Here is a 12,500-nt window from a genome sequence, read left to right as displayed (position 1 = left end):
ACGCCCCACCTCTTAAATGTTTCACGCTGAATGTCTAGGGCTTCTTCAGCAAATTTTTTGGCTGCAATTGGGACATAATCTCTCTTGAAAACATTACTTAAATATTAATACATTGGTCATATTGTTTAATTCTAAATGCCTACTCTTCCTAACTGACTATTAACAATTCTCCAAAATTATTCCATACATTTGTCCATATCTCTTTGCTTCAAATAATATTTCCTTCCAAATAAATTAAAAGCAAACTAATGAGAAAAAACACACTGAAGACCTGAGTATACACAGACAGACTGATAAGCACTAACCCAAACTATAGCATAATCTCAAAAATAAATTCTCTAACCCATCTTCCTGATCCCAAGAGGAGTAGTTGGGGTTGGAACCTCTTTCTTCTTCTTCTTTTTGTCCCTGTCAAGTGCCTTCAGTTCAATGGGGAGACCATGGCAATCCCATCCTGGGATGTAGTGCACTTTGTAACCTCTTAGGAGTTTCTGTCTCATGGTCACATCCTTAAGAATCTGGAATGTATGGCAATATTTCTTTTCACATACTAGAAAAACATGAATTTTGGTCTGCACTGTAAATTTTTTTTACCAAAAACTGAAAATTATGAGGATGGAATTAATCCTTCAATAATGGATTTATTTACAATATAAAATTTCCTCTCTCTTCATTTCTAAACATTATAACTATTTTCTGCATGGAAGGGGAAGGGGAAGGGGAAGGGGATGGGATAGGCAAAGGGGAAGGGGAAGGGGAAGGGGAAGGGGAAGGGGAAGGGGAAGGCGAAGGCGAAGGGTAAGGGAAACAGAAAGGAAAAGAAAAAGGAAAAAGGGCAAGGGAAAGGGCAAGGGGAGGGGGAAGTGGAAGGCGAAGGGGAAGGGGAAGGGGAAGGGGAAGGGGAAGGGGACGGGGGAGGGGAAGGGGATGGCAAAGGGGAAGGGAAACAGAAAGGAAAAGGAAAAGGGAAAGGGCAAGGGGAAGGGGACAGGGAAGGCAAAGGGTATGGGTAAGGGTAAGGATAAGGGTAAGGGGAAGGGGAAGGGAAAGGGAAGGGAAACAGAAAGGAAAAGAAAAAGGAAAAAGGAAAAGGGAAAGGGCAAGGGGAGGGGAAAGTGGAAGGGGAAGGGGAAGGGGAAGGGGAAGGGGAAGGGGAAGGGGAAGGGGACGGGGGAGGGGAAGGGGATGGCAAAGGGGAAGGGAAACAGAAAGGAAAAGAAAAAGGAAAAGGAAAAGGGAAAGGGCAAGGGGAAGGGGACAGGGAAGGCAAAGGGGAAGGGGAAGGGGAAGGGGAAGGGGAAGGGAAGGGGAAGGGAAAGGGGAAGGGGAAGATGGGGAAGGGGAAGGGAAGGAGATGGGGAAAGGGGAAAGGGAAGAAGTAAAAAGAGAAGGAGAAGGGGAAGAAAGAAAAGAAGAGGTAGGGCTAGGGGAAGGGGTAAGGTAAGGTAAGGTAAGGTAAGGTAAGGTAAGGTAAGGTAAGGTAAGGTAAGGTAAGGTAAGGTAAGGTAAGGTAAGGTAAGGTAAGGTAAGGGTAAGGGTAAGGGTAAGGGTAAGGGTAAGGGTAAGAAGGAGAAGGGGAAGGGGAAGGGGAAGGGGAAGGGGAAGGGGAAGGGGGAGGGGTAGGGGAAGGGGAAGGGGAAGGGGAAGGGGAAGGGGAAGGGGAAGGGGAAGGGGAAGGAGAAGAAGGAGAAGAAGAAGGAGAAGGAGAAGAAGGAGAAGGAGAAGGAGAAGGAGAAGGAGAAGGAGAAGGAGAAGGAGAAGGAGAAGAAGAAGGAGAAGGAGAAGGAGAAGGAGAAGGAGAAGGAGAAGGAGAAGGAGAAGGAGAAGGAGAAGGAGAAGGAGAAGGAGAAGGAGAAGGAGAAGGAGAATGAGAAGGAGGAGGAGAAGGAGAAGGAGAAGGAGAAGGAGAAGGAGAAGGAGAAGGAGAAGGAGAAGGAGAAGGAGAAGGAGAAAGAGAAGAAGGAGAAAGGGAAGGAGAAGAGTAAGGATAAGGGGGAGGGGAAGAGGAAAGGGAAAGGGAAAGGAAAAAAGAAACCATGGAATTACTTAAATACCATCTAGAACACTACATCACAGACTGTACTTCCTAACATTAAGATACACACATATACAAAAAAATACCTTGTTGACTGCATGGCCAATATGTGGTTTTCCATTTGCATACGGTGGCCCATCATGCAGGACATACTCTTGCTCACGCTTCTGCTTTCTCTGCCAGTCGTACAGGTCTGCAAAGCCAGCTTCCTGGATATGGAATACAGTATATGGAATCATCAAGTATAGAAATTTCAGGCATAATTTAATTCTAAAAAAGTCACATCACTTTATTCTATTTCTTATGAAGAGAATTCTATATCTATTACATAACATCAATTAATATAAAACTAATCCAAAATAAGCAAAGAAAATACATTAATATAAAATATAAACAAAACTTCTAAACATTAGTGACTCACTCTTCATTGCCATAATCCCTCTTTATACTACACATTAACACCAATTACACGATTTTTACCTCCTGAATTCTCCTCTCATTCTTGACCCTTTTTGCTCCTTCTACCCGAAGAGGGAAACTCGTCGCAGGCAAGAGAACTGTTCTCTTGTATTTCTGAGCTGACGTATCATTATCTTCCTTGCAAGAGTTTCTCAGTGACGTGGAGAGACACCTGTGCAGAATCTTCAATCGTGTCCATTGACTATTCTTATAGTTCCCTGAGTGTGATACGAGAAGGGGCCGAAGTTGCCGCATCTTGAAGGAGGATCAGCTGGTACAGTGCGAATAATAAGCACAGTGTTCTTTCCTTATTATAAGTATTTAACTTTCCGAATAAATATTATATAATGCATATTAGTGTACATTATCATAAGTTATTGAGGCAAACTATAGTCTTTTTGAAGTAAATTATTTCAATATTAGTTTATATATAGGGTAAGTGAGTTTGCTTAACTATTAAATGCATTCTTGTTTACTAGAATGTTTACTAATATTTTTATGTCTTTTAACGGGATCACAAAACATATATCAAATTTATGTAAATCCTTTAACAGCGGTTGTGGCCAGATATAGATACAACAGAAGAAGAGGAATCATCAAAATATATCATCAGGAACTCATAAATATTGTTGTTGTCTGGAGATCACTTCATAAACACAGTTACAAACTGTTGCATCATTTGCACAGAATTTCGACCGAGAGCACGTACGTCATTTCAGCTGTCTAAATTATTATTCTCTTCTGTTTTCTGAGCATCCAATTTAGTTCTAAGTCACTATGGGGATTGAGTATCACTTAGCAAATGATCTGTGGTTTAAGTAGATATTAAAACGTTAAAAAGAGTTATTTTTGCAAAGTTTAAAGCCCTGGTCAATTTTTGCACAGCAATGTCTCGTTATATTATATATTTGTATTTACGATTCGACTATTATGTGTGATAGGATTACTTGTAATTGGGAATAGGAACATGTGGATATAGAGGAAAAGTGATTGCTAAAACATAATTATTAGAAATGTATAATATACATTGCTTGTGTTCTATCCAAATCCACATGCATTTTGCTGTAATAATTTATGAAAGCCATACAAACCTATATGCAACCTGATATTGTGGTATTGTCAAGCAATCACTTGTCTTCCCTACTGTCTGTACTCTGGCAAAGACAAACAATTCTCCAACATGTGTATATGCTGTCCAAACCAAGCTTCGACAGTTTCTGATATGATAATCCAGACTGTAAAATTTGGTCTGCAAAAATTATTTGGTCAAATTCTGTCTGCGCAAATGTAGTTCTCTGGTAACTTTCCGCTCACGCTTAGTTCTTTTTTAAATCATCTTCCACACATAAGATTTTTTTATCCTTCCCATGCACTTGTTTCATCATCCATCCACACAAATGTAGACAAAATTATGTTTTCTGCACATGAAAAGATGTAATATTCCCTGTGCAAGAAAAATACTTTACAGTCTGGATGGTAATTAGTTACGTGGGAGGTCTACAAGCTCAGTCTTACCATGGTATATGTAGTGGAGGTTTACTGGTTATTATGTGGCCACATGTAGGCGAGTTGTAGGTGCAGTTGTGTATAAGTAAGATTTGCCCAAATTTATTATATGAATTACTTATAGTATAGAAGGACTGAGGAAACCTTTATTTCTTCCAGGTACTTGAGGACTTTCCAAGAACCAGCCATCTGAAGGAGCACAGTAAAGTTTTTTGGTAATTTACACCAGAACGCAAATCATGTTGCATGTATTTAGTAGATTGTGTCGCCAGACAGTACATGCTGGAAGAAATTGGGCCAGCATTTCTTATTCCATGCAAAGAAATCTTAGTGCTGAAGTGCAGTCAAGCAGGAGCTTAGTGCAAGTAAATGGCAAAGAGGCTTCTGCTTTCCTGCAAGGCCTTGTCACAAATGACATGAATCACCTGTTAGAAGGAGCAACAAGCATGTACTCAATGATGCTCAACACTCAAGGCAGAGTTGTCTTTGATACCATTATTTACAAGAGGCATGAGGAGAGTTATCTAGTTGAATGTGACCGTGAAAAATTGGACCATTTAGTGAGGCATCTGAAGATGTACAAAGTGCGAAGGAAAATTGACATTAAACCTCTAGAAGACTTTAATGTATGGGCTGTGTTTGAGCCAGAATTAGACATGGACAGTATTACACAGGTTGATGTAGAGTCTTTATACCTTAATCCAAAAGCAGAATCTGAGGTCCTCCTGCACTTGAAAGACACTGTGAGCGATGTCATTGTGACAAGAGATCCAAGGATGAAATATCTAGGACACAGGCTTGTTGTTCCAGACAAAAAACATATCACAGACATTGTATCAGATGTAGAACTTGATAAAGAGATTTTCAAGTTTTTACGTTATAAGTTGGGTGTTGGTGAAGGGCTGCAGGAGCTCCCACCAACAAAATGCTTGCCACTTGAAGCCAATCTAGATTATCTTCATGGAGTTAGTTTTCACAAAGGCTGTTACATAGGACAAGAACTTACTGCCAGAACTTTCCACACTGGTGTTGTGCGCAAGAGGTACATGCCTCTCATATTTCCTGGTGACGCTTCCACTCTTGCTTACGATACAAATATAATCAATGAGAAGGGAAAATCTGTAGGAAAGGTTCGAGGAATAGATGGTCAGTATGGGATAGGGCTTTTAAGAGTTAAAGAATGCTTAGCTGCTGAATCTCTGAAAGCCAATGATATGGTTGTAAAAACGTTTAGGCCTCCATGGTGGCCCATTGAAGCCTCAAAAGAAAAAATGAATTAAACATACCTAAATCAAAGAAAGAATGGATTGATAATGCAGTACTTACTCAGTTTGGAATCATTTTAATGTTATTTCCAATCAAAATATACTCCAAAGTAATAACTTACATGTAACTGAGATTCTAGGATGACCAAGTATATATTTGTTGTATAATATATATATTGTACATTGCATTTACTTGAAATTCATGATGGGTTGGCCTGATAACACATGATAAATCTCTAGTTGGTTTTATTCATATAGTCAGACATACAGTTGGAGACCAGTATTATCAACACATGTTATGCAATGTAGGGATTATATTATCACCAGTAGCATATTATCACAGGCTGGAAAGTTAACAGTTATTAATTCACTCACTATTTATCTGAAGAGTATGTATTCCAAACCACCACTTGCATTATTTATGTGTATTATGCTTACAGTTTATACATTTATCATTTTTTTGTATTCTCATGGGAAAATGTTGGTAATCGTAATTGTGAAGTTCCATGTGTTCTTATTTTAAAAGGTCACATAAAAACTTGTGAAGTAAAATGGTCCTACTTTTTGTTTTTAGTCAATTGTTGAATTCGGGTAGAAACTTTATGGACTTTTTAGTTGTATTTAATAAAATAGTGGGTCTATTACATTCAGTGAAGTTGTGGGTTAATTCAATTCCTTATTATTTTAAAACAAAATAATTCTCAGTTCTTTTTAATAGGCTTTCAGACATTATAAATGTTACTACATGGAAGCTTGAGTTTAAAATGATAGAGAGTTAGAGTTATGTATATTACCTACTATATTTGAAGGCATGTCTGTCCAAAAATGCATTTATTATTTTGTTACTTTTAAAACTTTCATCTATAAAAAAACATCAATATGTTCACATTAATGCACTCAATCTGATCTCATAATTGTAGTGCTTAAAATGACCATATTGATACATGTTATAGATGTATTTAATATCAGGCCATTGGTCAGAGAACACATTTGGATGCAAATACCCTCATTTTAAGGGCAGCCTTTAAACACGGGGAAATGTGTTTATGAAAGCATAAAGAACTTTCTCAGGTTCTACTCTTGTTTTTTGTTTGTATTTTGTCATCTAGTCATTTGTTATTAAATATATTTTTGAATATTACTTTATTTTATTTTATTTACCAAATAGTAAGATGAAATATTACCATGTACTTGGCACTTGAGAAGGCAATTCGTAATAGCATATTCAGGTACACATTTTGACCCGATCTTCAAATATACAGTAAACAGTGTACATCAAAAGATTAAGCAACAAATATTCTTTCAAACTACCAGGGAACTTCAATAGTTTCTATGCTTCAACAAACTGAATATTATAAAAATCAGTAGTACAGATGTTACATGAACTGAAAAGTAAATGTGTAATTCCAATTTCACCTAAAGAATGTTATGATAATTGTTCCGAGTGGTTACCATTTGGTTGTCAACAAATCCCTGGGGGTTTGATAAGGTAGAATTAGAGGCTGTGTATTATGGTCAAAATATCAAGAGGCAGCAGCAAGATTACTGATAATAAGGCTGCTATGAAAAAAAAGTTTCCTAAAATATTAACGTTTATTTAATTGCATACTGTAACATAATTATTCACCTAGCTGATCAGTTTACGAAAATTAGTTTGTTGCTTGCTAGTGTATAACATTGTTTTCTTGAGTAGATAAATTATTTAAGTAAAGGGGTTCTCAGTGGCAAAAAAGATGGGTAACATTAAGAAGTTTGATATACAATTTAACAATAATAAGATTATTTGGATTTGGCTTTTGCTGTTTCAGCTCAGAGAAACGACCACCACAAAGTGAAGTGAAGACATTATTGCGTTCAAAATATGTCATTTGGGAACCAACATCACCGTAAACTGTAGAGGAAACCCAACTATGGCAACAGCAAGTGACATCAACATGAAGAATGAAAAAGGCGGAACATTTCTCTGTGAAGTGTGTGGTTTGACGGAGTCCTATAACTACTATGGCTGTAAACCACCTTTCCATAAGGATATCACATTTCTGGAGAACTGTTATATGATGAAAGACCCATTCCAAAGTGCCGGCACAAAATCCTTTCTCTTACTAGGATCAGAATGTGTGGCTTGTAAGAGAGTTGTGTGTCAGGCATCCTCATGTAGCATCTTTTACACCAAGAGGTTTTGCCTGGATTGTGCAAGATCAAGTATAGAAGAGTTTCCCCCAGAAATGCAGAAGCGAATTGGGAAATAAGATGAAGGGGGATGGGAATTTACTGCTGGATATATAGGCTAAAAATTAGATGCTAACTTTCATTTTATCCATTTACATACAAGAAGATATTCTGCAATTTAGATATCTACTTATATTTACCAGATATTGAGTGAACATTTTTATGTCATGCAGTGTTCAAAAATTACATTCAAACAAATAGTATTTTGGACTATAGGAAGCCAAGCTGCAAATAAGAAAAGAATGAAAATTGCTTGCTTGAATGATGCACAAAGTTTTCATGAAGAATGAGAGATGTATACTTATTTGGGGTTGAACTGGAATGGTATATTATGATAATTCTGAAAAGTTAATTTTTTATAGTATAGTGGGCTCAAAAACTGTCAAATCTGTCATTTACATCAACTCACTATTTACTCATCTACTTATTTATATATACTATCATGTAAATTTTGAAAATAAATGACATACATGATATGACTTTTAAATGGAGTAATTACCTATAAATATTATGCTTTTTATTGACTTTGTTTAATTTGAAAAATAGTAGATATCCTTATGTGATCTTACTGATGCCTACAGTATAATTAATTACACATCATCATATATATAATATTTTCTACTATTAAACTGAATGAAAAATTTGAATTACTAATGTGGAACTTAATGCACATTATTACAACATTCAAGACAAGAGATACTTTTTACTTTTTATGTTCTCTTTCTTCTTTTTTTATACTAAACCAAGAGACTAAAACAACACAGGCATGGTACTAGTGCCAAATGAATGACCAAAAGGCTGGCTTTGTGCCAGTTCAGAATGGCCTTCATACTCCATTTGCTCTACCCTATTTACTCTTTTTCACTACTATACTAGCTTATAGTGCTCTACAATCTTTGGCATCTAACATTTCGTCCTAACCGTTAACTAAGGTTTACCCATTTTCGCCACAACATTTTATCATAGTGCTGTATGACTTTTCTTTACCAGGAGGCTTTGCCCACAAGCCTCAACATGTCACAATATTTTGAATATGACGTTAATGACCTTAGCTGTTAACGAGGCAGAAAATTTTCAAGAAATAACAATAATAAAAAATAGGCGACCCCATTAAATTCTATTGTCAACCACATCTAAAACCCAAATAAGGTTTGTGCGAGTGAGTGAGGGGAAAAGACAGAGAGAGGCAGAAAAATACAAGACCAACGGAGAAAGGTTGGTGATGCTGAGTAAAATACGTGCAAATACAATGCAGATTTAAAAAATACATATATATCCCTAACCAGATAAGAAAAAGACAGTAATATTTCTTTAGTATATAATGCTACATGTTGATGGCTGGTGTACATGTACACATACACTTCCCACTGTAGCTTATTATTCATCTGAACATTGTAGTCCACAAGCATTTCGGCTATTACAAAGCCTACCTTTCCTTATCTATTAATCTCATTCCTTAGGTGTTTGGGAAAAATATTTTAATGTTTATTGCTACTATTATTTCAGTACAGAAGTTACTGACTGATGCCTGTACTTCAGACCTTATTCAGAAAAATGAAGGTAACAATGATATTAAATCATCAAGTACAAATGTTTATTGAATAGTGTATTACACTGTAGTGTCAATGTTCATTTGTCTTCCACTCATACACACATACACAGACAGACATACAAGCATACAATATTTTTTTCTAAAATGTCTGAAATTTGAAAATTCCCCAAAAAGAACAGTAACAGTAAATATTGAAAACTTTCATGTTTAAATAACACTATTACAAAAATAACAAGGAGCTTAATTTAACCTAAGTCTTTTCATAAATTCCAGGTAGTTTAAAAAGAAATTCAAACTTTTAATTCATCCATAACATGATATCATATTTGAATAGTTTCTCATTTTTTTTTTTTTCTCACAGCAAATAAATACAATTTGCAACATTAACAGAAAAGTCAGGAATACAAAAAAATTAAAATAAAAATTGCCTAAAATGAGATTTTCACTTTTGTCTAGTACATAAGCACAAGAAATAAGCAATATATTTTAGCACAAAATACCTGATTTTTTTTTTTTTTAACAGGTACTAGGAGCAGAAAAAATATTATAATTATCAAATAAACTAGTTAATTTGCCTATTCATCAACCGCTTCCTTTACTGCCTTCTTCTTCTTCTTCTTCTTTGTCGTTACCTCAGCAGCTGGCACTTCCTCCTCTACTACTGCAGTCTCCTGCTCTGCTTCCACTACTGCTGCTTGGTTCTTCTTCTTCTTCTTCTTTTTCTTTTCTGAGATGCCATTCTCAGCAATGTGCATGGGTTCTTCTGGTGCTGCTACTTCTTCTTGTACGACTACCTTGTTCTTCTTTTTCTTTTTCTTTTCAGTAACCTGAAGGGGAGGGAAAATGTGAGAACATTTCTAGTTTACTGTAAAAAAAAAAATTTAATGTAATGTTTACGTGTTGGTTAAGCAGATCAAAATGTGCGTTTACAGGTGTGTAGTTCTTTTGCTCCTTTTCTCTACTTACTTCCTCTGCTACAGGTTCTACGACCTCCTCTGCTGCTGGTGCTTCCTCTGTGGCTGCCTCTTCTGTTGCTGCTTCCTCTTGTTGCTTCTTCTTCTTCTTCTTCTTTTTCTTTGGGGTTTCTCCATTTACTATATTCTCTGCAACATCCCCTACAGAGGAACAAACAGCATGTTAAAAAAGATATTCTTTCAAGTATTGTCTTCTTATACTGCTAATATAGTATGGACATACCAAACTTACCATTAACATCTTCCAATTTCCTCTTCTTTCCCTTCTGGGCCATTGAGCTAACAAGTTGGTTATGTTCTTCTAACGCTTCACTCATGACTTCCACATTCTTTCTGGGAATGTTTCCTGTTTCATAGAACTTCAATCGGTCCTCAACTTGATTTCTTAGTTTCTCACCAAACACTTTCGTCAGGTTTTCTGTGGACAGATCCAATAAATTAGTAAATAGGTAATGTATGTGTGTGAGCATGAGTAAGAGTATGATTGAGTGTGAGACAGTGAGTGAGAGTGTGTGAGTGTGCGTGAGGGAGCATGTGAGCATCTGCAAGATAATTATGTATGTGGATGTAGGCCCATACACCTCCCATTTCCCCAGATAAGTCAAAAAAGGTCAACTATACAAAACAATAATAAAGGTGTTGAATACAAAAGATATGAGAGAAACACCTTTTTCTTCTTACCTGTGAAACAATCGATACGTGAAGCAATAGAACACTTGTTGGCCAGATAGCGTGAGATTCTGCCCTTATTGGCCATCCCAGCTCGCCCAATGAAAGTGGAGTGGTAGATAAGACCATACTTGGGGGTATTTGATCTCGTTTTGATGGCACGGAACAAAGCCTTCTCAGCCCCTAGGATCTGAACGGTGGATGCAGGGTATTTGGCGAGATTGGTAAGTGAGCCAGCATGAGAGATAAGTCGAGCACCAACAACTTCACCAATGAGGGTGGCCAAGTTGGGGGCTACACTGTCCATCTTCGATCTGAGGTATTCTGCTAGCTGCTTGCGGTATTCTGAGAGGGCTACGACTCGTTTTGCGAAGCGCTCGATGTTTATCAAGTCAATTGGTGAAATATCCATACCTGCAAGATTCAAATTATTGATTACTCCATTACTAATCAAACCAGAAACCTATAAAAATTCATTCATTCCTAACATTTGAAATATTCCTATCATACGAATATTACGATAAAAGTTTGTATTTCAATATCAGAGCAACAGATGTTCAGAGGGTTATTTCATAGCTATATCTTGAAAAACCTTCACAGCATAAGAACTTACCCATTGACATCCTTGCAGCATCTAGAATAGCCTGTGCTTTTGCAGAATCCATAACAATTTCCTCCAGTTTTTCCAAGGAATCTTCTTTCAGAGAAGTTCGTTCTTTGATGAAGTTGGCACACTGACCGTACTGGTAGTTGTCAGTCACAATCTTTGCAAGCTCTGGGAAGTGATAAGAATACCATTCCCTGAAAATACAAAGAACATATTAATCACAAGGGGGGAAAATATAATGAAATAAAAGAGGGAATATTTCCATTATCAAACTATATACGGTACTAAAACACAAGGAATCCTTACTTGATTCTCATGGCAAATGTATTGATATCCTTATCTAACTGATCCACTAAAGCAATACTCTGGATGATCATGTTATCAGCGCGGTTCACATTGAACTTGACCTTTCCTCTCGAGTATGAGTGACCAAGACCGAGCTCCGTCTGCTTAACAGAGGCTATGGAGAGGCCCTTTACAAAATGAGTGAGGTGCGTCCTGATGCCACGGATAACCTGCAAAGTAAAGGATGTTCAATCTCATACTTTCCATAAAACCTACAAAGTTTACCATCCTATTTCCTACTTAAGTCAGAAATTTATAATTTCATGAGTCAAGACTTCAAGAAATAAATCTCACCTCAGGGACAACACCAATGTGAGTGACACTAAAGCCGAGAGCTTCATTGATGGCAGCTCCCAACTTGGGATCAATAACACCAAGTTGGAATGTCTTTGCTTTTGGCAAGTTGGTCTCCAGGAAGGCACTAAGGGCATCAGTCAGTATTCCTATAAAACAGGGAGAAAACATTTCCAGTAATCAAATAAAAGTAACAAATATCTTACAAAAAATACTCCACCTTTAAGTAGCTAGTTAGCTGAAATCATTATTGTAGTCAACTGAAATACCCACAACAGAAAAACAAAAAACAAAACAAAAGCAACGATGACATTACTGACCTTCTGTGATGCTGTTTATATTCTCGAGGGCAGATGCAGCTGAAGCAAAAGCTTTAAAGCCAACCAGCTTCACAATCTGCATGAACTTGCCAGGATCAGTGATAGACTCCTCCACTTGGGGAAGAAACGCTCCTATTTCCTCAAACTCTCGCACAACATACAGGGAATACCCTGATGCGTGCTCAAACAGCACATATAACTTCATCTGCAAATACGTAAAAAAAACAGTGAATTTGTAAGACTAG

The 12,500-nt window shown here is 37.0% G+C and overlaps 4 protein-coding genes across 4 annotated transcripts in view; 2 read left to right on the top strand and 2 right to left on the bottom strand.

Annotated features, from left to right (window-relative positions):
- IleRS-m (Isoleucyl-tRNA synthetase, mitochondrial) overlaps positions 1–2,786 on the bottom strand; it is an 11,478-nt gene extending 8,692 nt beyond the window's left edge. The window contains exons 1-4 of the mRNA XM_027354013.2: positions 2,516–2,786; positions 2,122–2,244; positions 344–518; positions 1–61 (exon numbers count right to left, since the gene is read on the bottom strand). The exon at positions 1–61 is cut by the window's left edge and continues 103 nt beyond it. Coding sequence (XP_027209814.2) covers positions 1–61; positions 344–518; positions 2,122–2,244; positions 2,516–2,749 — 593 coding nt within the window. The 5' untranslated portion in view covers positions 2,750–2,786. The remainder of the gene's footprint in view (positions 62–343; positions 519–2,121; positions 2,245–2,515) is intronic.
- Positions 2,787–3,088: 302 nt separating this feature from the next.
- Positions 3,089–6,406, top strand: LOC113803267 (putative transferase CAF17 homolog, mitochondrial). The gene is made up of 2 exons (XM_027354012.2): positions 3,089–3,199; positions 4,160–6,406. Exon 2 carries the CDS (start codon positions 4,240–4,242, stop codon positions 5,278–5,280), a length of 1,041 nt encoding a protein of 346 aa, XP_027209813.1. The 5' UTR covers positions 3,089–3,199; positions 4,160–4,239; the 3' UTR covers positions 5,281–6,406.
- Positions 6,407–7,175: 769 nt separating this feature from the next.
- On the top strand, positions 7,176–7,514 carry LOC113803271 (cysteine-rich DPF motif domain-containing protein 1). The gene has a single exon (XM_027354016.2). It carries the CDS (start codon positions 7,176–7,178, stop codon positions 7,512–7,514), a length of 339 nt encoding a protein of 112 aa, XP_027209817.1.
- Positions 7,515–9,074: 1,560 nt separating this feature from the next.
- Nop56 (Nop56 ribonucleoprotein) overlaps positions 9,075–12,500 on the bottom strand; it is a 4,699-nt gene continuing 1,273 nt past the window's right edge. Inside the window, exons 2-9 of the mRNA XM_027354011.2 lie at positions 12,256–12,460; positions 11,936–12,084; positions 11,603–11,811; positions 11,303–11,490; positions 10,702–11,103; positions 10,253–10,438; positions 10,013–10,161; positions 9,075–9,873 (exon numbers count right to left, since the gene is read on the bottom strand). Of these exons, the coding sequence (XP_027209812.2) occupies positions 9,622–9,873; positions 10,013–10,161; positions 10,253–10,438; positions 10,702–11,103; positions 11,303–11,490; positions 11,603–11,811; positions 11,936–12,084; positions 12,256–12,460 (1,740 nt within the window). The 3' untranslated portion in view covers positions 9,075–9,621. The remainder of the gene's footprint in view (positions 9,874–10,012; positions 10,162–10,252; positions 10,439–10,701; positions 11,104–11,302; positions 11,491–11,602; positions 11,812–11,935; positions 12,085–12,255; positions 12,461–12,500) is intronic.

The sequence above is a fragment of the Penaeus vannamei genome, chromosome 24, assembly GCF_042767895.1.
Source record: "Penaeus vannamei isolate JL-2024 chromosome 24, ASM4276789v1, whole genome shotgun sequence".
NCBI lineage: Eukaryota > Metazoa > Arthropoda > Malacostraca > Decapoda > Penaeidae > Penaeus > Penaeus vannamei.
This window is presented reverse-complemented; position numbering and strand designations above follow the sequence as displayed.

Coding starts and splice junctions, on each gene's coding strand:
- LOC113803271 (XM_027354016.2), top strand. CDS start 7,176: ATGGCAACAGCAAGTGACATCAACATGAAGAATGAAAAAGGCGGAACA.
- LOC113803267 (XM_027354012.2), top strand. CDS start 4,240: ATGTTGCATGTATTTAGTAGATTGTGTCGCCAGACAGTACATGCTGGA.